Source organism: Myiozetetes cayanensis, unplaced genomic scaffold (genome assembly GCF_022539395.1).
Source record: "Myiozetetes cayanensis isolate MyiCay16 unplaced genomic scaffold, myiCay2020 scf2-11, whole genome shotgun sequence".
Lineage (NCBI taxonomy): Eukaryota > Metazoa > Chordata > Aves > Passeriformes > Tyrannidae > Myiozetetes > Myiozetetes cayanensis.
In genome coordinates, this window is record NW_026087411.1 from 113,807,733 (window position 1) to 113,832,171 (window position 24,439).

Here is a 24,439-nt window from a genome sequence, read left to right on the forward strand (position 1 = left end):
AATCTCCATGGATTCACTGTGGTCCTTTTCTCTCCCAAATTTATAAGGAGAGATTGAGGCAATTTTTTTTCCACTTCTGGCCGTGTCTAAACCGGTTTCAAACTGGGACCGGTGTAACTCCACCAGCTCAGATCATTCTGCTTTGCCAGGAAAATCCCCTGCACTGGGCTCGACATCTCCACTGTCCTCTTGCAGTAGAAAAAGGGCTTTTGAGGGTGTTTGGGGTATTTTTTTAGAAGACCTGCACAGAAATGGTTTGTCACCCCTAAAAGATAGAACGGCTCAAGAAGGAAAAAACACAGGGTGAGAAGATCAGGGGTTACAGAGAGAAGTCCCCGAGGGGGCAAAGACAGCAATTTTTCCATGATCCCTTTAATTTTCCAGCTGAAGCAGCTGGGCCACAGCGTGGACAAAGTGGAGTTCATTGTGATGGGTGGAACCTTCATGGCTTTGCCTGAGGAATACAGGGATTATTTCATCAGGAACCTGCACGATGCCTTGTCGGGTCACACTTCCAACGACGTGGCAGAGGCCGTCAGGTAAGAACCTGGGTTTTCCTTCAGGGGAATTGTTTCAGAGCAGAAAACACTGAGGAGAATGATGTTTTAATTTGGTTTTTTTTTTAAAAGGGAATGTTTATCCAAGTATGATTTGAGGCACAGAACATTTATAGCCCTGCAGAAGGCAGGGGGGGTCTCTCTCTCTCTTTCCTGAGGCGGGAATCGCTGATCTCTCCCTGATTCCTTGGCATTCCTTGGCATTCCTTGGGGGGATTGTGACTTTTCTGCCTCATCACCTTGCTGGGGAGTTGTGACGAATGCCATTGCCATGGGATTTATTTCCTGGAGCTGGGAAGGGGAGCTGCTCCTGCCTTTTGAGGGAGGCCAGACGTCAGCTCCCGTAAGGAATGACTCACCCCGGAGAGCGTCAGCGCTCCCAGCCCCTTGCGGTCTCAAATGCAGCATTTTGGAGTGACAGGGAGATGCTCTTTCTCCTTTTACAGCTGCTGAGAACCTGAAAATCAGAGCCTGCTTTATTTCTCTGCGTCCCCATCAGTAAATACGGAACTTTTTCCGAGGAGAAAAAGGAGGGATTTGGTGTTTTGGAGCTGTTAAAACTCCAGGGGGAATCTTCACTTTGCTGCCTTGTCGTTGTTCAGTGCAGTGTGGGTTTTCCTTGATGCCATAATCCACCAAAAACCCCACCGATTTTAGAGCTGAGCAGGGCCAGTCCTTCCCTCCTGCCTTTGTGTTTTAAAGCTGTACCAAATAATTTCGGTTTTCCTCTGGAGGGCAGCAAACTCTTCCACAGCTTCTCTTCGTTTTTTTTTCCTCCTATCACTCGAAAAGACCAAACAGAAACTGCTCTGCTGCTTCTTCCCCGAGTGGATTTTACCATGACACAAATAACAAGTTGGGAAAAGAATGGCTTTTCCTCTGCTCTGGTGCCCTGGCTGTGAGCACTGAAGGTCAAGGTCGTCTGCCCAAATTAACACTGTGATTCAGGGGGTGGTTAGTCCATATTTATTTAATTTTTTTTTTTATTTTTTTTAATTATTTTTTGTGCCTGCTGCAGGTGTCCAGCTCATTTTCTCGGGCCTAAAAATAACCTTTCGAGCAGCCTGGCCTTTGCTGTGCAGATTAATAAGGGGGACTTGTTTACGCCGTGTGACCGGGGGGATCTGAAGGGCTGCAAACCCCAAAGTGACTCTGTGAAGTCACAGCGCACACAACACAACACTGTGTGACAAAAACCTGCCCTGGCAACGTGTGGGCTCTTGCAGCAGATAAAGGAAGGCTTATATTTGTAACACAGAACCCACTCGAAGCGCTCGGTAAATGGAGTAATGTGGGAGTTGCTGGAGTTGCACTTCCCAGATATTCCAGAGGCGAGAAAATGGGCTTCGGATGAATCAGCCCTTCTTGAGTTTAGCTCTGCTACTGTATCACTGCAGCGTTGTTTTGAGATGGTCGATGACACTTGGAATGAGCAGTCAGGGTTGGATTTATTTCTCTTTGTGTGTGAGGATTCGTCTCCCTCGCTCCTTCCGTCGGCAGAGGCCGCGAGGGATGAGGAGTAGGGACAGGATTTCAGAGGTTTTATTTTATGCATTTTGTATTGTGCATTCTGCAGTAGCCCGGGGCTCTGGGTTCTCTCACTCCTTATTTTTAATGGGATTTGGGAGCCTGGATGTTTTTCATCCTTGTGCAAATCCTCATTTAACTTCAGATGTCGTGACAGAACCCCGGAATCCCAGGATGGTTTGGGTTGGAAGGGAACTTAAAGCTCATCTCGTTCCAGGGGCAGGGACACCTCCCACTATCCCAGGCTGCTCAGAGCCCAAATCCACCTAACTCTGACCACAGTTTCTGCCTTTCTGTCCATTATTTTCCCCCCTTTTGGCCAGTAAGTTCTTTTCTTTGTCCTAAACTCGGGCTCTGCTCCGTGTCCGAGGCTGCCTTTCCGGTGACAGCGGCACACTTGACCTGCAGGGTCTGAACCGAGCAGCTCTGAAGGGACTCATCAATCTGACATCCTCCTCTTGACGTAATTCTCAATTTTCTTCTTATAATACTTTGTCTTGGTCAGCCCAGTGTGGCTTCTGGTCCCGGTTAATCTGATAAAAAGGATGTGATTCCGTGCTGTTCCAGCCGGAGCGTGTCGTGGAGGTCGATCCTGTTCCTCACCAGGAACGGGCACTGCGAGCCTGGATAAAGAAATAAATCCCCAGACTGTGGGGGCCCTTGGACTCCAGCTGATATTCTGAGTTGCCCTCAGTGTGTCTTGCAGATAAATACGTGAGTTCACCGACAGAAAGTGGGATTTTTGAGAGGACGAGCGGGGAAAATGCGAGGCTTCAGTAGAGACTGTCGTGAGCGAGGGGAAGGAAATGAATTCCCCCAGAAAGTGCTGCAGGTCTGTAATATTTCTGCAGCACCTCCCTCTTGGGGTAATAAACATGTAGGAGTATTCAGACAGAAGTCTTTGCTCGGGGTGCTTTGCTTTGCCTGAGAAATAAGTTGGCCGAGGAACGGGTTGAAGAATTGCAGAGCCGGAGGGGGGATCTTTGTTTTGGAGAGGGTTTTGCAGCACGACTTGAGAAGTTTTTAATTTTCCTCAGCTGAGAGCCCCACTTGGGAGATTTCTGGGCCCTTCTGGATGCCTCTCACTCCAGCCAGGTTGTGGACTTGCTGATAAGCTCTCCCCTTCTTCGGGAGGGGGTTTGCAATTCACCGCTGAAGAATCACCGCGAGACACCTTTTTTTCCTTCCCCGCTGCACGCCGGAGAAATCCATCTCAGGCAGAAGTGCTGGCTTGATTACAGCTGCCTTGGCTGAGGCCAATCAGGCAGGAAGGTGTAAAAAAACCAGCTCCTGTGAATGGGAATTGCTGCTCCCCGGCAGTTGGCTCCTCTCACCTGACCCGTGAGTCACTGGAGGTGCTGGGCGCGTCGAGCCGAGCGGCCGCCGTGACTCACGCTCAGCTCCCGGGGCTGAGCCCCTGCCAGGGCCACGATCTGACTGTTAATGAGGGGAACGAGCCCCAAGGAGAGCTTGGCTGTGCTGGCAGGAAGGTCTCATCCTCAGGGATGAGCGTCCCTGAGCGTCCCTGTGGTCCCTGCAACGTCCAGCCTTTGGTGGAGATCTCGGGAGCTGAGCTGGGGGGTGTTCACCTGGAGAGGAGGAGGCTCCAAGGTCTCCCTTCCAGAGCCTGAAGGGGCTCCAGGAGAGCTGGAGAGGGATGTGGGACAAGGGCTGGAGGGACAGGACACGGGGAATGGCTTCAAACTGGAATAGAGTAGGTTTAAATTAGAGATTAGGAAGGAATTCTTGGCTGGGAGGGTGGTGAGGCCCTGGCACAGCTTTCCCAGAGAAGCTGTGGCTGCCCCTGGATCCCTGGAAGTGTCCAAGGCAAGGTTGGATGGGACTTGGAGCTACCTGGGATAGTGGAAGGTGTCCCTGGTCATGGCAGGGGGTGGAACTGGATGAGCTTTAAGATCCCTTCCCACCCAAACCATTGCAGGATTTGATCATTCCAAGGAGCTGGGAGTCTGGAATTCCCAGTTTCTCAGCAGACAAATCATGTGGGATGTGACTACAAGGAATTAATAAAACTGAGCTCCAGGGAGAGCTTGGAGCCCCTTCCAGTGCCTAAAGAGGCTCCAGGAGAGCTGGAGAGGGACTGGGGACAAGGAATGGAGGGACAGGATACAGGGAATGGCTTCCCACTGCCAGAGGGCAGGGAGAGATGGGAGATTGGGAGGGGATTGCTGGTTGGGAGGGTGGGGAGGGTCTGGGCCGGAATTTCCAGAGAAGCTGTGGCTGCCCCTGGATCCCTGGAAGTGTCCAAGGCCAGGTTTTGCACTGGAACAGTGGGAGGTGTCCCTGCCCATGGCAGGGGGTTGGACTTGGATCATCTTTAAGGTCCCTTCCAACCCAAACCATTCCGTGGTTTCTGTGATTTCAGTATCTAAAAACGCATCTGGATTATTTTGAAATTTTTAATTTTAACAGCCTGATGAGCTGTCTGATGCTGGATTAGGCTGGATGTGGCAAAGCAAGAAGGAGGGAACGTTGTTGGAACCTCACGTTGTGCCGTTCCAGTCTCTGCTGCGCCCGATCTTCCCGTGCCAATATTCAGGGCCACAGCAGGCTATTTTCCAGAACAATCCCCTAATCCAAAGCTGGGTGGGCTTTCCATCCACCCATCAGCCCCTTCAGAGGCTCATTTTCCACTGGCATCCCGCTGCTGAAGCCCTGAACTCTCAGGAGGGATTGCTGTGGGCTGTGTTCCGTTCCTCGTGGGGCAACCACAGCTCCCAACTCCATCCCACACCCACCCTGGGACTGCCTTTTCCTCATGGATTGCTCGTGCCAGGGGTCCCTTTGTGTCCCCCCCCATTCCCTGGGTCTTCCCCCCCCCCCCAGTTTAGGACCTCTTGGCCCCCAGAGGAACAAAACCAAACCCTGAGCACTGAGCAGTTCCAGCAGGGCTTGGTTTGGGGCTGTGGAGCTCCCGAGGCCTCTTGAAACCCAGCTGGGGATCACTTTTTCCTGAACTGTTTTCATTTGCCCAAATAAGGTTTGAGGTCTTTTATGGAGTTGTTTGGTTTTTTTTTGCTGTGATTTAACCAAGATTTAGCCTGTTGGCTCCACTTTTAGGACACAGCCCCTCAGTGAAGTTATGTGGGGTCACTCTGTGCCTTTCCCTGGCTCCCTGCCCGCATTTCAGACACCTGTGGCAGGGAAATCTCCAGGGAGGAGGTGACAGCAAACCTGTTTGACCTCGTGGCTGCTCCAGGCAAGGAAGAGGCTGTGCCCTAAATCCACTGGGGGGGCTCCATTGACACGTGGCTGCTCGTTGCACTGATGGCCCTTAATTGTTCTTTCTGGGGACTGATTTGAGACTCCAGCAAAAATAACCCGGGTTTGACTCAGCCTCTGCAGTGAGTCACGCTGGGGACACCGGAGAGGTCACTGCTCTCCTCTCATCTGTGCCCAGCTCGGGAAGGACATGGAGGGGCTGGAGCAGGGGCAGGGAAGAGCAGCGAGGCTGGGAAGGGTGTGGAGCACAATTCCCATGAGGAGAGGCTGAGGGAGCTGGGGGGGCTCAGCCTGGACAGGAGGAGGCTCAGGGGAGACCTCATCCCTCTGCACAACTCCCTGCCAGGAGGGGGGAGCCGGCTGGGATGGGGCTCTGCTCCCAGGAAGCAGCAGCAGGACAAGAGGGCTGGGCCTCCAGCTGGGCCAGGGGAGGTTCAGGTGGGATGTGGGGAAGGGATTCTTTCCCTGGAGAGTGCTCAGCCCTTGGAATGGGCTGCCCAGGGAGGGGGTGGATTCCCCGTCCCTGGAGGTGTTTCAGGACAGGCTGGATGTGGCATCAGCGCCATGGGCTGGGAACCACGGCGGGCTCGGAGCGAGGGTTGGGCTCGATGACCTCAGAGGTCCTTTCCAACCCCCTTGATTCTGTGATTCCATGATTCTGTGCTTCTAGAATTCCATGATTCTATGATTCTATGACTCTGTGCTTCTATGATCTACCTGGACCCTCTGCTTGAGGCCCCCCCTTCCCGAGCAGGCAGCTCAACATCCCCGTTTCCCCTTCGGCTGCCGGAGCTCCCCCTGTGCCACATTAATGGAGTTCCAGGCGGGAGAGCGATTTTTTGGGAAGGCAAATTCCTTCCCTGGCCTGTGGGAAGCTGCCCTGCTACAAATTGCCAGGGTCTGATGGTCACAGCTCACCCCTGGACGTGCCCTAATGAGGAGGTGCAGTGACAGGCAGGCTCTTGAAGCCCTTCCAGCTCTTAATTGGTGGCTTACGCTCCGATTCCAGCAGGAATTTGGGCATGTGGGGGGCTCTCTGGTTCCACATCCCTTCCCTGTGTCCACAGCAGCTCCTGGCAAGGAAGGAAGGAAGGGAATAGCGGGAGGCAGCGACATCGCAAATTGCTGTGGCTGAATCCATCAGAGCTCGTCTGTCGAATCCCTCCGGACATCTGGCTGGGATGAGATTCCTCCGTGCCAGGCAGGAGATAACTGGCTCCTGTTCCGGTGCCAGATCTTTTACAGCAGAGATTCTGCCTCGAATTTCCCTTTTTGTTCCCAGAAATTTGGAGGCCAGCTCGTAACGGGCTGGAAAAGGTGGGTTTCTTTGTTTGTGGCTTCGGATGAGGAGCCACGTGGGGAGGGCCTGGCACGGGTTGTGGAGCCTCATCCCTGCAAGTGTCCAGGTTGGATGGGGCTTGGAGCAACCTGGGATAGTGGGAGGTGTCCCTGCCCACGGCAGGGCTGGAATGGAATGAGCTTTTTAAGGTCCTTCACCACCCAAACTATTCCAGGATCCCATGATAAAGGACAGTCAGGTTAGAGGCCATTCAGAGGGGTTTTTATGGAAGCTGGGGATATCAAAGGGGAGAAAAGGGAAGGGAGACCCTTCACTGAGTCACAAGATTCAAACTTCCTTGTTCTCTGAACTGCTTCTCCAAGAGGAGTTGGGCTGGGGATGGATCCAATGTCAGGCTCTGGAGCCAGGCTGGGAGAGCTGGGAATGGCCAGGCTGGAGCAGGGAAGGATCCAGGGAGAGCTGGGAGCCACTTCCAGAGCCTGCAGGGGCTCCAGGAGAGGAACTTGGGACAAGGGCTGGAGGGACAGGACACAGGGAATGGCTTCCCACTGCCAGAGGGCAGGGACAGATGGGAGATAGGGAAGGAATTCTTGTCTGTGAGAATGGTGAGGGTCTGGGCTGGAATTCCCAGAGAAGTTGTGGCTGCCCCTGGATCCCTGGAAGTGTCCAAGGCCAGATTGGATTCCCTTGGAGCAACCTGGGCTAGTGGAAGGTGTCCCTGCCCCTGGAACTGGATGATCTTTAAGTCCCTTCCCACCCAAACCATTCCATGTTTGCCATTAAAACCTGTTTGCTGCAGAGTGTTTATCCCTAAATGCCTCCAGCAGGGATAAGCCTTGCAGAACCCGAGGAATTTTATCCCTTTGTTGCCATCCCATTACTTCTGCTTTGCTGCCTTTTTTTTTGTGGAGACCCAACTTTTATCAGCTGTGACTTCTGTTATTTGGGGAGATATCTCAGTGCAAGTCATTTCAGCAGATCCCAATCTCCTCGTGGCTCATCCTTTCTTCCCTCCCGCAGCTCCGGAATGGGATTTTTCTTTTTTTTTCCCCCTCCACTTATCTGTCTTATTACTCTTCCTCCTGCATGTGAAATAATTGGGGTTAAACACAAGCTAGGGATGAGGAAACCATCCCTGCACCTTTCTGGGCATTTCAGAGCTGGAACCAAATCTCTTTTCTCTCCCTCTCCCCCACGAGGATTACGAGGTGTCGGTGTTTGTTCCCAGCAGGAGCTGGAGCAGCACCGAATTCACCAGCGTTCAGAAATGCTGCTGATCCGTGTTTTATGCCAAGCTGCTGGCAAGGCTGATGGTCGAGGCGCTTGTGACCTTGTCAAAGCTAAATAATGAATTTCCCTGCCATTTTTTTCCAACCCTTCCCCCCCCCCCCACAAACGCTGGCAGCAAATTGCAGCTGAACACCTGCCGAGGGGAATTGTCCTCTCCCCTCTGCTGTGCCGGTGCTGTTGGGCAGGAATAACCTGCACTGAAGCGTTCCTGGTGGGCTGTGGGATGGGGTTTGGAGCTTTGTCCTCCCTCGCTCGCCCGTCCCGTCCCTACAAACGCGGCCCCGTCGCGGTTGCGGTTCCGCCGACCCCCGAAGGTCGTGTCCCAAACCCGGTGTGCTGAGCATCAGCCAGCCCTCCTGGCTTCGTTCCTCCCTGCCATTTACACCGCCCTGCACGTCACAAGGCGGTGAATTCTGCTTTTCCCAGCCCCGCTCTCCGCGATCGCCGATTTTTAGGTCGGCATTCCCTATCCCCCCACCCCGGAGCATGAGACCCGTGCTCCCCTCTTCCTTTCAGCTTTGCAGCCCAAACTGCAACGAGCTGGTGACAGAGAGGGGAGAAAGATGTGTTTTATGGTTCCCTCAGCTGCGCTGTGCTCGCCTCATTGACGGTGTAAAAACTCGGCTCCTCCGCCTTTCGGCGGCGCCGAATTAATTCGGAAGAGGGAAAAAAATAAAAACCAACTCATTTTTGTGGCGGCCTGGTGGGCGCAACAGGCGTGGAAAAAAAAAAAACAAAAAAAGAAAAAGGCAGGTTTAATTTCCATTCTTTTGTCAGGGAGTGGTTTGGTTTATTTTCCTGGGGCTTTTGGGAGCGCTGGGCCAGGCGGGGCAGGGGGCTGTTTGATCAGCAGCAGATTTGCTCCAAGAGTCGGGGCCTCCTCCTCGTGGCCCCCTCGCCTTGGGAAGCTGGATCCTCAAAAACTGGGAACTTGGCAGAGCTGGGAGGGGGAGGTTTGTGCAGCCTTGATTTGCCCACCCTCTGTCTGGGCCTTGGGTTGTCCGATTGCCTCCTTTTTTTTTTCCCCCCTTTTCCTCCGAGACCTTTGCCAGGTTCAGTTCCTGAAATACTTTCTGTGCTGCTCGAAGAATTCGGATTTTAGTGGGAAGGGCCTTTGTTCCTTGGGCAGAAATAACATTCCCCTTTCCTCTGGCAGACCTGAGGTGGGGGGTGGGTTCAGTTTGTGGCTTGGGACAGCTCAGCTCTGATGTCTCTGTGCGAGTTGGGTGCCTGATGTCGGGGATGAAATCCGTGGAGATGGATGAAGCTCATGCTGGGTCTGTGTCCCACTGACCAAGCCCAGCTCAATGTGGGTCTTTCCATCCATGATCTGATCCCACACCAGGAGTCCTGGCTCTGTTGTGGGCTGGGACAGGAGGTGTTTTGTCCTTCATCCCCGACCCCCTGAGCTTGTGCCGGTTCTTGTTGCAGCTCAGCTTTATTCAAGATGCTCCTGTTTTCTCCCACTGTTGGGTTTTGGTTCCATTCTCCTTTCCGGATCGTAGAATCACGGAATAATTAAGCTTGGAAAGGACCTTTATGATCATCCAGTCCAACTATCAGCCAGCACCACCACCGTGTTCACCACTGACCTGTGTTCCAAGTGCCACAGGGACTGGGAATCCACCCCTGCCCTGGAAGTTCATTCCAGTGCCTGACAGCCCTTTCCATGAAGGAATTGTTCCCAATATCCCACCTGCCCTTCCCCTGGCACAGCTGGAGGCCGTTCCCTCTCCTCCTGGCCCTTCTTCCCTGGGAGCAGAGCCCGGACCCCCTCCTGGCTCCTCCCTCCTGTCAGGGAGTTGTGGGGTGGGAAAAGGTCCATCCTGATCCCTCTTTTCTCCGGGATGAGCCCTCCCAGCTCCCTCAGATATTCCTGCTGCTCCAGCCCCTTCCCAGCTCCGTTCCCTTCCCTGGACATGCTCCAGCCCCTCAGTGTGTGTTGTGTGAGCGTCCCAGAGCTGCCCCCAGGGTTCAGGCCGTGCCATTCACAGGCGGTTGTAGCCGTGACAAAGAACATTGGACTTCACCCCCTTCCAGCAACCCGCTCCTTGGATCCAGCCCGTCCTCCCTGGAGCTGCCAGGGATGCCTGTGCTGAGGGAGGAGCCAGTTTTAAGCCACCTGAAATGTGAAATAATTCTCCAAACAGCGAGTCAGCCGCCACCAACCCCCGCGCTTTTGAGCCCCCTTTTTGTCGGGAGCGACGACGCCGTCGCGGCTTTTGCCGCTGAGGGATTTTTGCTTTGGCAGGAGAACCAGCTCAGCCAAACCCACAGCTCTGCACCACAGCACTTTGGCCTGATGGCTGCTTTTTATTAGCTCTCCTCATAATTTGATTGCTGCAATCCCCTTGTTTCCTTCAGAGCAGCGAGTCGGGCTCTTTCCCTTCCTCGAGTTAAATCTCCGAGTCAGGTGGGGACGAGCCGGCTCCTGGTTAATAAAAGTGGATGAGGGAACTGCAAAGCTGGACACTCTCTTTGTGCAGCAAGAATTGGGGAGTTTTCAGAGCTGTTTCCCTCAATATCAGGTTTTTACCGAGGATATGCAGCTTTCCTTAGGCCACACACAGAGAGTCAATATTGGGCCTGGAACAGTGAAATTGGAGCTCTGTTTTTCCCACGTCCCCCTGGTTTTGTCTCTCTCATCAAAAGGAGCAGGAAAAACTCAAATTTCACTCTAGATTTAATAAAAGAGGCTGTTGAGTCTTTTCTCTCCCCGATTTTAGGTGTAAGGATTTTTTTTTTCCCCCCCCTCCTTCCATATTGACAATCCCCTGGTAAAACTGCCTCTGTGATTATGACCTAATGGTTGATCGGATCGATTTGGCGGCAGACGGGGAAATTGCTGCTCCTTCCCGAGTTTTCCTGAAGAAACTGCACGGCAGAGCTGTGAGAAATCGAGGGCAGATCTTGGGCATCTCCTCCTGGAAGTTTTATTCCGGGCTTTGTTCCCGCTGTCCGGAGCAGGTTGATGTCACGGGGAGGGGGTGGGGGGGGGGTGACACGGCTTGTTGTCCCAGAGATGGATTATCTGCTTCCTCACACTTGGATAAAGAGAGAAGGGGATGCAGAGTGAAAAACCTGCCCTCTGGGAAGAGCTGAGATCGATTTCCTGGCAGAGGTGGAATTGAAACTAAAGGTCAAATAAAATTGTGCTGGAATCCACAGAAGGAACAGCTGAAATGGGACTAAAAGCTGCTGCTATTTTTTTAATTTTTTTTTTTTTTTAAGGTTTTATGTTGCTTGGTGAAGCAAAGAGACTCTGTTTAGTGTTAGTTCTGGATTGTTGGACAGAAATCCCTCTTTGGATTGCTCTTCTCTGAGGGTGGGGAGGCCCCTGGATCCCTGGAAGTGTCCAAGGCCAGGCTGGAGCAACCTGGGATAAGTGGGAGGTGTCAGAGTTAGAACAGGATGAGCTTTAAGGTCCCTTCCCACCCAAACCGTTGGAATTCTGTGATTCCACGGAGCTGGATGATGCTGCTGCTGGCTGGGATGGCTCCAGGTGAGTTTCCCAGCAGGCAAATCCCGTGGGATGCAGCTCCAAGGAGTTAAAGCAAAAAAACTGAGCTCCAGTTTGACCTCAGAGCCCCTTCCAGAGCCTGAAGGGGCTCCAGGAGAGCTGGAGAGGGATTTGGGACAAGGAATGGAGGGACAGGACACAGGGAATGGCTTCCCACTGCCAGAGGGCAGGGAGAGATGGGAGATTGGGAAGGAATTCTTGGCTGTGAGGGTGATGAAGGGCTGGGCTGGAATTCCCAGGGAAGCTGTGGCTGCCCCTGGATCCCTGGAAGTGCCCAAGGCCAGGTTGGATTCCCTTGGAGCAACCTGGGATAGTGGGAGGTGTCAGAGTTAGAACTGGATGATGTGAAAGGTCCCTTCCAATCCAAACCATCCTGGCATTCTGTGATTCTCTGAAATTCCCAAACTGTTTCTGGGAAATGCATTTGATTCCTTCTGGAACATCAGAGCTTCAGGTGTCTCCAGTTTTCTCTCCTTGTGCTGAGCATCCTTTATTTCCCCCTTCCCCCCCAGCCTTCTTCCTCTGCACCACAAACTGACAGATGGTTTTGAAAATAATTCCCACTGGGGCTGAGAACCCTCTCCCATGGGATTTTTCCCTACTTTAGTGTGGGTTTGGCGGCTCAGGAGGGCTGAAGAAGGGAAAAATCCCATGGGAGAGGGTTTAGGGGTGGGCTTGGCAGTGCTGGGGGAATGGTTGGACTTGATGACCTGAGAGGGCTTCTCCCACCTCCAACAAGGTCATGATTCCATGATTTTAAGGAGGAGAGGAGCTCTGGTTTGGCCAGAGCTTCACAGCACCTTCCAACTTCCCTCATCTGAACCTCTTCTTCCTTCCTCGTCCCTTCCTCACGTCCTCCAGGATGACATTCCCGGCTCCTTTCCCTTGCTTCTCATTGTCAGATGCAATTAGTGATTAATTAAAGGAGGCAGAAAGTCCATAGGAACGTCCTGGGAGCAAGGGCAGGAGTTTGGGAATGGCTGGTTGAGACCATCCTGTCCTTCCATCCCTCCATCCCTCCATCCCTTTGTCTTTGGCTGCAAAAAAACCCGAGATGGAACCACCAGGAAGGTGTGGAATGACCAGGAGGGTGTGGAATCACCAGGAAGGTGTGGAATGACCAGGATGGTGTGGAATGATCAGGAAGGTGTGGAATGACCAGGAAGGTGTGGAATGACCAGGAAGGTGTGGAATCACCAGGAGGGTGTGGAATCACCAGGATGGTGTGGAGAATCACCAGGAGGGTGTGGAATCACCAGGAAGGTGTGGAATGACCAGGAAAGGTGTGGAATGACCAGGATGGTGTGGAATCACCAGGAGGGTGTGGAATCACCAGGAGGGTGTGGAATCACCAGGAAGGTGTGGAATGATCAGGAAAGTGTGGAATGATCAGGAAAGGTGTGGAATCACCAGGAAAGGTGTGGAATGACCACCTCTATCTTCCACAGAAGACGAATAATTGGGTTTTTTTACTACCATTCATAAACTAATCCAAAATTTGAAGTGTCTGGCTCGTGGAGACTCCTCATCGACAGGTGGAGCACGGGACATTTTCCAACCACTTCCTGCCCTTTTTTTTTTCCCCTTGGAAATCCTGGCAAAGCTGATGTTTTGCCGGTTGTGTTGTGTTTATTAGAACAGGTTTTTTACTTTCTTCAGCTGCCCAAAACCCCAAAGCACCTCCCCCTTTACGCAGATGGGGGTTGGTTGTTCCCACCAGGCTGGGATGGATTCCTTTCCTCTGGCTACCTTGGCCACAGGTGTGGGAATAACTGCACTCAGAAATCAGGGAAAAAGAGATCAGGAAAAGGACTAAGTGGCCAATTAACACAGCAGAGGAAAAGTCATTAGAGGTGTCCCAGAGGAACCTGTGCTGGAACAGGTTGTTTTGACCTGCAGTCAGGAGGAAATCAGGGTAGATAGAAAACCACACACATCAGATTTTTTTTTCCTTGTTTTCACGTGGAACAACAACAGGCTGATGCTGCTCAAAAATTGGATTTTTTTTTTTTTAAGTTACAGTTGATAACTGTGAGGAAAACACAGGTTGGGTGCTCGATATTAGTTAAAGCAGCAGCCCAGCGTGAGGAATTCTAATGAAGGAGCAAAGTGGGAGATGGTGTCGTGCTGCTGGCAGTGCCTTCACAGCTGGAACCTCTGCTCGCTTCTTCCTTGAAAAATAAAAGGGGAAGGGAGGAGGAAAACGATGCTGGGGATCCAGGGAGAAGATATTTGAGAGATTTACGGATAGGGATGGGTACAATAATAGATTTGTGGAGTCCTGGAGCTGATTTGTGTTATGGGGAAGGAGGGCTGGGTGTGAGGTGAAGTGGGAATTAAAAACAAAGGGATTGGGAAAAATACCCAGTGAGAGCTGCCCAGACCTGCACCAAAGGCATCCCCTCTGGCTCAGGCAGCCCCTGGAGAGGAAGATCCCAGGAAAATCCCGCTGCTCTGTGGTCTGAGGATCAGCAGCACCCACTTGGGGGGGGTGTGGGGGGGATGGAATAGTGGGATAAACAGACCTTTTGGACCTGCCCCAGGGAAAACCTTCACGATCCTGGAGCTTTCAGATCTCCAGCTCAGTTTTTGTGGGCGCTCCAGTTCCAAGCTGAAGGCAGGGAATGATGGAATCGTGGAATATCCTGAGCTGGGAGGGACCCACGGATCCAATTCCACGCTTGGGTCTCCCTGAGGTTCCACGTGAAGGACGTTGGGACCACGTGTTGCTGCTTCTGGGGTGGGAAAACTGCAAATCCTTGGACTTCCAGGACTATAATTAGGCTCTGCTCCCTGGGTCAGGTTTAAGAAGGGCAGAGGGAGGAGGAGACGAGCCCTGTTTTGCCCAAATTACCCTCGTTTTAGCTTTTTTTCCCCCCCCCTTCTAAACCTCTTAATTTTTACGGAGGCAGGTTAAAAAAAAGAAAGGTTGCAACTCGTTTTTCTCGTGTGAAACGTTTCCCTCCAGCGCATGTTCATTCATTCTGGTGTTTGCACTTACATCTTGCTGATAATTTGTAGCTGGGGAACAACAAAAATAAATAAATTAATTCCCCTGTGTTGCCTTTGCCTTGATTTTGATGGATGGGAGCTTGGAAAAAACGAGCTGGCAGCGTTAGAAGGTCCTGTCAGGGCTTTCTGTTCAGGGGTCCTGGGTTTTTGGGTTGTTTTTTTTTTTTTTTTTAGCCTCCTGAGCTAAGACAGACCTTGGCCAGAGGTCCTCTGTCAGCGCTGGGAGTGAGATAAAAAAAAATGAGATAAAATGAGATAAAAATAAACCCAACCATCCCTCCCTTGTCATTTGTAGTGGGTGGATGGCAGGTCCCCACCAAAGCCACCCTCTCCCTCTGCAACTGGACAGAGAAAAGAGGGAAAAAAAGAACAGCCAAGGGATTCAGGAGTTGGGATAAGAGCTGGGAGAGGTCTCTGAAGGGCCACGGGCAAAACAGCCTCCAAGTGGGGACAGTGCTTCAATTTATCACTGACAGGATCAGAGCCACCGAGTGAGAAGTGAAATAATCTTAAAAACACCTTCCCCCCACCCCTCTTTCCTTCCAGGTCCTCCCTCCTCCCCCCCAGGGGTGCAGGGGATGGGAATGGGGGTCACAGTCAGTTGTTGTTGTTTGTGCTGCTGCTCTGGGAGAGGAGTTGGAGCCTTCCCTGCTCCTGTGGGGTCCTTCCCATGGGAGACAGTCCTGGATGGAACTCTCCAAAATGAGTCCATCCCTCAGGCAGCAGCTCTTCCCACCCTGCTGTCCCGTGGGTCCCTCCTGCGTGGGGTCAGTCCCTCAGGGATGAGCTGGACCCACGTGGGTCCCCCACAGGGGCCACAAGTCCTACCTGGGGACAACCTGCTCCAGCCTGGGCCTCCCACGGGGTCACAGCCTCCTTCCTGCATCCCCCACGGGGTCACAGCCTCCTTCCTGCATCCCCCACGGGGTCACAGCCTCCTTCCTGCATCCACCTGTCCCATCCTGGGCCTTCTCACGGGGTCACAGCCTCCTTCCTGCATCCCCCTGATCCATCCTGGGCTTCTCCATGGGTTACAGGGGGGTCTCTGCACCCCTGTGACCCCCCATGGGCTGCAGGGGGGTCTCTGCACCCCTGATGACCCCCCCAGGGGCTGCAGGGGGGTCTCTGCACCCCTGTGACCCCCCATGGGCTGCAGAGGGTCTCTGCATCCCTGTGACCCCCATGGGCTGCAGAGGTCTCTGCACCCTTGCCTGCAGTGCCGCAGGTCCCATCCTGAGCTTTGGGCGCAGAGGTCTCACCCTGCTGATCCCCATGGGCTCACGGGGTCTCTGCACCCCTGATGGTCCCCCAGGGCTGCAGGGGTCTCTGCACCCCTGATGGTCCCCCATGGGCTGCAGTGGGGGTCTCTGCACCCCTGTGACCCCCCCATGGGCTGCAGGGGGGTCTCTGCACCCCTGTGACCCCCCCAGGGGCTGCAGGGGGGTCTCTGCACCCCTGTGACCCCCCCATGGGCTGCAGGGGGGTCTCTGCACCCCTGTGACCCCCCCATGGGCTGCAGGGGGGTCTCTGCATCCCTGTGACCCCCCAGGGGCTGCAGGGGTCCTGCATCTCTGTGACCCCTGGGCTGCAGGGGTCTCTGCACCCCTGTGACCCCATGGGCTGCAGGGGGGGTCTCTGCACCCCGATGTTCCCCCATGGGCTGCAGGGGGGTCTCTGCACCCCCGATGTTCCCCCATGGGCTGCAGGGGGGTCTCTGCACCCCTGTGACCCCCCCCATGGGCTGCAGGGGGGTCTCTGCACCCCGATGTTCCCCCATGGGCTGCAGGGGGGTCTCTGCACCCCGATGTTCCCCCATGGGCTGCAGGGGGGTCTCTGCACCCCTGTGACCCCCCAGGGGCTGCAGGGGGGTCTCTGCACCCCTGATGCGTCCCCCCATGGGCTGCAGGGGGGTCTCTGCACGATGTTCCCCCATGGGCTGCAGGGGGTCTCTGCACCCTGATGACCCCAGGAGCTGCAGGGGGTCTCTGCACCCTGTGATCCATCATGGCTCAGGGTCTCTGCACCCCTGTGACCCCCCCGTGGGCTGCAGGGGGGTCTCTGCACCCCTGTGACCCCCCAGGAGCTGCAGGGGGGTCTCTGCACCCCTGTGATCCATCATGGGCTGCAGGGGGGTCTCTGCACCCCTGTGACCCCTCATGGGCTGCAGGGGGGGTCTCTGCACCCCGATGTTCCCCCATGGGCTGCAGGGGGGGTCTCTGCACCCCGATGTTCCCCCATGGGCTGCAGGGGGGTCTCTGCACCCCTGTGACCCCCCATGGGCTGCAGGGTCTCATCTCCACCCCCTGGAAGCACCTCCTGCCCCTCCTTCTTCATTTACCTTGGTGTCTACCTTGTTGTTCCCGCTCTGCTCTTCCCTGGCTGGAATTCCTTCTGTCCCTAAATTCGTTCTCCCAGAGGCGTTACCGTCACTCCTGATGGGTTTGGCCTTGGAATCCCGTCCTGGAGCAGCTGGAATTGGCTCCCCGGGGCAGGGGGAAGAAGCTTCTGGCAGCTTCCAGCAGAAACCACCACCCCCCATTACCAAACCCCCATCCACGCAAACCCCACCCCGTCATTAACGCCGGGCTGTTAATTAGCCCTTTGCAAAACAAAATTAGGGCCTGAAGTGCCTCCTGACTGCGGGGAAAGGGTTTTCTAAACCCGGTTGCTCGGGGTTCAAACGTGGTAAACAAATTAAGAGGAAAAAAAAAACCACACCAAACCGGTGTATCGTTGTTTTTTTATTTTATTTTTTTTTTTTAGGGTTTCTTTCTCTAAAATTGCGCTTCTGGAAGGCGGATCCCGCTGTTGTGGCACAGCGGGAGGGAGCGGAATTACCTGGGTGGCTTTTTTATCTCGCGGTGGCATCTCGAGGGGTTGGGGGTAAATTGTTCTCCCTTATCTCTGAGCAGGCAGGGATGCTGTCACTTCACCGGGAAAACGGCGTTTTAGGCAAGAAATGGCTGTGGTTTTAACTCGCTGGGAGGTTGTTGGTTTGTTTTTGTTTTTTTTTAGGCCAGAAATGGTTGTATTTTAACCAACTGAAAGGGTTTTTTTAGTCAAGGAGTGGCTGTATTTTAACTAAGGTTTTTTAGTCAATAAGTAGATGTATTTTAACTAATTTTAAGGATTGGGTTTTTTTTTTTTTTTAGGCCAGAAATGGTTTTGCTTTAACCAACTGAAAGGGGTTTTTTAGTCAAGGAGTGGCTGTATTTTAACTAAGGTTTTTTTAGTCAATAAATGATTGTGTTTTAACTAATTTTAAGGATTTGGGTCTTTTTTTTTAGGCCAGAAATGTTTGTATTTTAACCACCTGTAAAGGGTTTTTTAGTTAAGAAGTGGCTGTACTTTGATTTTTTAGTCAATAGGTAGATGTATTTTAACTAATTTTAAGGGTTGGGGTTTTTTTAGGCCAGAAATGTTTGTGTTTAAACCAACTGAAAGGGTTTTTTTAGTCAAGAAGTGGCTGTATTTTAACTAAGGGTTTTCTTAGTCAAGAAGTGGCTGTATTTTAACTAAGGTTTTTTAGTCAATAAGTAGATCTATTTTAACTAATTTTAAGGGTTGGGGTTTTTTTAGGCCAGAAATGTTTGTATTTTAACCAACTGAAAGGGTTTTTTAGTCAAGAAGTGGCTGTACTTTTATCTAAGGGTTTTTTAGTCAATAAGTAGATGTATTTTAACTAATTTTAAGGTGGTTTATTTTAAGTCAAGAAGTGGCTGTATTTTTAACTAAGGTTTTTTTAATTAAGAAATTGTCTTTTAACTAATTTTAAGGGGTTTTCAGTCAAGAAGTGGCTGTATTTCAACTTACTAAGGGTTTTCTGGTCAATACATGGCGGTATTTTAACTAATTGTAAGGGGTTTTAGTCAAGAACTGTCTGTATTTTAACTAACTGAGGGTTTTTTAGTCAAGAAATGGCTGAATTTTAACTAATTGTAAGGGGTTTTAGTCAAGAACTGTCTGTATTTTAACTAACTGAGGGTTTTTAGCCAAGAAATGGCTGTATTTTAACTAATTTTAATGATTTTTTTAATCAAGAACTGGCTGTATTTTAACTAACTGAGGTTTTTCAGTCAAGAAATGGCTGAATTTTAACTAATTTTAGAAACTTTTTAAACAAAAACTGGCTGTATTTTAACTTCCTGAGGTTTTTTTTAGTCAATAAATGGCTGTATTTTAACTAACTGTGAGGGGTTTTTTTAGTTAAGAAATGGTTGTATTTTAATGAACTGTGAGAGTTTTTTAGTCAAGAAGTGGCTGTATTTTAACTAACTGTAAGGGGTTTTTAGTCAGTAAATGGTTGTATTTTAACTAGTTGTAAGGGTTTTTTAATCAGTAAATGGTTGTATTTTAACTAATTGTAAGGGTTTTTTAGTCAGTAAATGGTTGTATTTTAACTATCTGAGGGTTTTTTAGTAAATGGTTGTATTTTAACTATCTGAGAGTTTTTAGTAAATGGTTGTATTTTAACTAGTTGTGAGGGTTTTTTAGTAAATGGTTGTATTTTAACTAACTGTGAGGGTTTTTTAGTCAGTAAATGGTTGTATTTTAACTAACTGTGAGAGTTTTTTAGTCAAGAAATGATTGTATTTTAACTATCTGAGGGTTTTTTAGTCAGTAAATGGTTGTATTTTAACTAACTGTGAGGGTTTTTTAGTCAGCAAATGGTTGTATTTTAACTATCTGAGGGTTTTTTAGTCAGCAAATGGTTGTATTTTAACTAACTAGGGTTTTTCTAGTCAATAAAAAGCTGTACTTTAATTGTAAGGGGTTTTTAGTCAGTAAATGGTTGTATTTTAACTAGTTGTGAGGGTTTTTTAGTAAATGGTTGTATTTTAACTATCTGATGGTTTTTTAGTCAGTAAATGGTTGTATTTTAACTAGTTGTGAGGGTTTTTTAGTAAATGGTTGTATTTTAACTATCTGAGGGTTTTTTAGTCATTAAATGGTTGTATTTGACCTCTGCAAGGTTTTCTCAGTATCTGAAAGCTGAATTTTGGGAAACTGATGCTGCTAAAAAACCAAACCACTCCCTCCTACCCCCCCCCCTCCCCCAGTGATCAAGAAATCCCCTAGAGACTAAAAAAAGTGAGCAGCAGAAAGCCAAACAAGTGGGATTTGAGCTTTCAGAAGCGTCTTCTCCGGGCAATCACCGAGCGTGGAACTTCGGGACGATGAGTAAGATGCCGCCTGCTCTGATTGCCGGCGGGAAAACCGCGGATTTATTGCGGAATTCATTCATTTATTGCCGGCTGGGGGGGTTTGGGAGGCTGTGCTGTGCTTGAAGCAGAGCTGAGGAGCAGGGAGGGCGTGGAAGTCGTCGGGAGCAGGAGATATTTGGGTGTTAAATCAGCGGCTTCCTCTTCCAGGAACCGGGAGCGTCGCTTTTTTGCTTGTTTTTGTCTTAATTTGGCGAGTCTGGACGTCACTGTCTGCCCTGGGCACGAGTGATTGTGTTGAGACAGCCAGGCCTGGCAAGGGCACGAGGGGGTTTGGGATGCTGGATGTTCCCAGTCTTTGATGTTCCCAGAGTTAAGGCCTGAAACCTCCTGCCCAGGACTCCTTAAAATTCCCACCTGGTGTTCCCACAGAACTCCAGGCGCTTTTTCCAGGGCGAGTTGTCCCAGCCTTGGTGTGGCTGCAGCACCAGGGAAGGGATTGTCCCCCCTGGGGCACCTGCAGAGCTGGGACACTCTCAACAAGGGGCTGGAGCATTTCCAGGGAAGGGAACGGAGCTGGGAAGGGGCTGGAGCAGCAGGAATATCTCAGGGAGCTGGGAGGGCTCATCCCAGAGAAAAGAGGGATCAGGAGGGGCCTTTCCCTCCCCACAACTCCCTGGCAGGAGGGGGGAGCTGGGGTGGTGTCCCCAATTCCCAGGGAACAAGGGCCAGGAGGAGAAGGGAACGACCTCCAGCTGTGCCAGGAGGGGCAGGTGGGATACTAGGAATGATCCCAAGTGGGATATTGGGAATGATCCCTTCCTGGAAAGGGCTGTCCAGCCCTGGCACAATCCCTGTTGGATTCCCCATCCCTGGAGGGATTCCCAATCCCTGTGGATGTGGCTCTTGGGGACACAGCTCGGGGGTGGCCTTGGCAGTTGCACTCGATGGTCTTGGAGCTCTTTTCCGACTGAAATAATTCTGTGATTTCTGAGTGCGTTGGTTTGGTTTTGTTTGGGGTTTTTTTTTTGGGGGTGGGGGGTTGGCTGAGGGTGGATGGGCAGCTGAGCTGTGACCTCTTCCCCTTCCCAGCTGAGCTGTGACCTCTTCCCCTTCCCAGCTGAGCTGTGGCCTCTCCCTGCGCCGTGTTTGGCTCTGGAGCACCACATTTCATGGAAGTCGCTGCTGTCGGATAATCCATCAGCAGTGGTGGGTGATGAAGGAATGTGAACATCTTCCTGATTTATTCCCTCCTTGCCTTTGAGAAGGTTTCCTTTGGCTTTCGAATCACAGAATCCATGGAATGGTTTGGGTGGGAAGGGACCTTCAAGCTCATCCCGTTCCATGGGCAGGGACACCCCCCCACTATCCCATCTTGCTCCAAGCCCTCTCCAGCCTGACCTTGGACACTTCCAGGGATGAAGCAGTGCTGGAACACCCTCTGGGCAAGTTATTGGGGGGCTGTTGGCTTGGATGAGACTCTTCAGATCCTTTCCCTTCTTTCCACATGGGCAGGAACCCCTAAACCCTTCCTGCCCTTGGTGTTCGCCCCTCTTTGAGCCTCCCGTGCCTTGAGCTCCTGGTGCCTCTCCCAGCTCCTCTCTTTGCCCTCTCCCCGTGCTCTGTGGAGCAGATAAAAGCTCAAAAGTCACGTCTTTCAAACCCCACCTGCTTTATTCTTGGAGCTCCTCTTCCCTCAGCCGAGTCATTCCGAGCTGCCTGGCGTCCTGCCACCCCGATCCCGGCCGGGGACTTGGGGAGCTGCTGGAGCAGGGTTGTAAATAATTGAGTCTTTGATCTCCGGGTCTCAGAGCCGACAGGGCTTTTGTCTGGAGAGCAGAGTTTAACGGAGAGCGAGAGCGGAGCCTTTGGTAAATGAGTTGTTTCGTGCCACAGCTGGGCCTGGCTGGTTTTTTGCTCTTCTGAGTGAGGCCCCCGTGTCTGGGAGGTGCCTTTTTGATCTTAAATGAATGTAAAAAAAAAAAAAAAGAGTCAAAGAGTTTATTCAAGAGGCAGGTTCTGATCTGAAGGTCTGCTTAACGTCCCGGCTTTCTCTGCCAACCTCGCTCAAATATTCTCCAGTGACTAAAATTAATTATCTTCCCTGTTTCAGACAGTTCTGTAATCACTGGCTTGGCAGTAGCTGTGTCTGTGCAAACCTCGAGGCTTCTCTGTGAGGCTTCTCTGTCTCTCCTTCACCTCATTTGCGTGGCTGAGCAGCTCTTTCATTTGCATCGAGCACCGCTGAGGTCACTCCGGTGCTCAAATTGTCACCTCGTGCTGGTCGCTCCTCTTGATTGCTGATTGTTCCTCTCCTGATGTGGGGGGATCCTCAGCACTGCTTGGGGGGTAAAGAACGGGATAATTCCATCCCAGGGAAGGAGGAAAATGCTCCAAGGTGTTTGTTGGTGCTGGAGAAGGTAAAATCCATCTCCTGAGGAGCCAGGCTGGGAGAGCTGGGGGGGATTCACCTGGAGAAGGGAAGGATCCAAGGAGAGCTTGGAGTCCCTTCCAGAGCCTGAAGGGGCTCCAGGAGAGCTGGAGAGGATGTGGGACAAGGAATGGAGGGACAGGGCACAGGGAATGGCTTCCCACTGCCAGAGGGCAGGGAGAGATGGGAGATTGGGAAGGAATTGTTGTCTGTGAGAATGGTGAGGGTCTGGGCTGGAATTCTCAGAGGAGCTGTGGCTGCCCCTGGATCCCTGGAGTGTCCAAGTCCCTTCCCACCCAAACCAGTCAGGGATTCCATGATCATGGGTGGAGTTTCCATCTCAGGTTCATGTGATATCTCCAGGTTTTCTCTGTTTTCCTCTCTTGGTCTTCAATTACAAATAATTCCACTTTTCCTGTTCTGCAGTAAAATTGTTTTAACCTCTTGTGTTTGAGCGTCCTGGAATCCCAGGATGGTTTGGGTTGGAAAGGGCCTTAAATCTCACCCTGTTCCATGGGCAGGGACACCTCCCACTATCCCAGGTTGCTCCAAACTTCATCCAACCTGGCCTTGGACACTCCCAGGGGTGGTGCAGCCGCAGCTCCCGCTATCCCACGTTCCTCATCCTGAAACCCCTCCTCTCAGAGCTCGAGGAATTTGCTTTCCAAGCTTCCAGCCCACTTGGATAAAGACCATTCCCTCTTCCCACCCTCCCATTCCTGCAGGAAACGTGGCTGGATTTCTGTTGTTCTGAAAGATTAAGCTCAGGCAAATCCGTCCTGTCCGTTACGACGATGGATTCCCCAACGGGATACCGGGACTCACAGGGATTTGGGGGAATGAAGTGGGAGATGTTTGACATGAAAAAACAGCCCAGGACAACAAGTCCCCCCCATTCCATTGATTTTTTTTTCCAAACAGGCCCAGCAGGAAAGGGCTGTCCTTGACCCCGCTGGTTTCCGACGGGATTGGGTTGGTTCTGCCTCAGCGTTCCAGCGGCCCTTCCTCGGGGCTGGAAGCCATCCCTCCTGGAGAGAGGGAGTGAGGGAAGCTGAGGACCAGCTGGAGGGAGGGCACAGAGCTTTTTCTAGGAATGGAGCAGGATTCTATTCCAAAATATCCAGAAAATTTTCCGGAGCCGAGCGACGGCAGCATCGGTGTCATCATCGTGAGCTCTGCGTGTGATTCAGCGGCCAAATTACCCCTGAGAGCATAAATAGGGGGAAAATGGGATGGGAAAAGGCGGATGAGATTCCAGCTGGATGCAGGTGTGGGGTGGCTGCTGGGCTGTTTTTGGTAGCGAGGGCGCCAGAAGTGGGAGATGGTGCTAAGAAAAGGGATGGGTGACGATGGAAGCGCGGGAATGCGGGGAGTGTGGATGTGACAGGACTGGGAAAAAGGGATGAGCTTTGAGGTGCCTTCCCACCCAAACCATGCTGGGAGTCTGGGATGAAGGACATGCAGGTTACAGTCCATTCAGAGGGATTTTTGTGGAATCTGGGGGTGGAAAAGGCACAAAAGGGGAAGGGAGACCCTTCCCTGAGTGCCTGAGATTCCCAGGGAACCCCCCCTTGTTCCCGGAACTCCTTCCCAGAGAGGAGTTGGGCTGGGCATGGATCCAATGTCAGGCTCTGGATCCAGGCTGGGAGAGCTGGGAATGGCCAGGCTGGAGCAGGGAAGGATCCAGGGAGAGCTGGGAGCCCCTTCCAGAGCCTGCAGGGGCTCCAGGAGAGCTGGAGAGGGATTTGGGATCAGGGCCTGGAATGGCAGGACACAGGGAATGGCTTCCCACTGGGAAAGGGGAGATTGGGGTGGGAGATTGGGAAGGGATTCCCGGCTGGGCTGGAATTCCCAGGGAAGCTGTGGCTGCCCCTGGATCCCTGCAGTGTCCCAGGCCGGGTTGGATCCTCTGGCACGGTGGGAGGTGCCGGGATTGGATTGGGATGATCCTTAAGATCCCTTCCCACCTAAACCATTCCAGAATTCCATGATTCAAACACTTCCTACACCGAAATGTTCCCTTTAGGAATGGCAGTTTTCCTGTTCTTTGTCTCTGTAAACCTCTCTCAGATCCCGACTCTACACGGAGATCTTTCCAGTTTGATTAAACCTCCCTAAATCCACGTGTGTCCTGATGTAAACTCAGTATTTAAGGGATATTTATCCCATATTTCCTGCCCTATCCAGGTCTCTGCATTCCATTTGACGGGAATGGAATATCCCTTGACTGGGGACAGGGAAGGAGTTGCTGGTTGAGCACCAGAAAAACTTGGGAACTCGATGTAAAAATGGGGTTTCCTCTCAAATTTAGGGTTTCATTCCTTTGTGTAACTCAGCTTTGGGCTGAGGAATAACCATCAGTTCACCTTTGATGGGCCCTGCTTGGGAATTCCTTCTGGA

The 24,439-nt window shown here is 51.8% G+C and overlaps 1 protein-coding gene across 2 annotated transcripts in view; it reads left to right on the forward strand.

The window, feature by feature from the left end:
• The window catches only part of ELP3 (elongator acetyltransferase complex subunit 3), an 83,363-nt gene that overhangs the window by 7,203 nt on the left and 51,721 nt on the right, over positions 1-24,439 (forward strand). For both annotated transcript variants that reach the window (XM_050314769.1, XM_050314768.1), the window contains exon 7: positions 385-539. In XM_050314769.1, the coding sequence (XP_050170726.1) occupies positions 385-539 (155 nt within the window). The remainder of the gene's footprint in view (positions 1-384; positions 540-24,439) is intronic.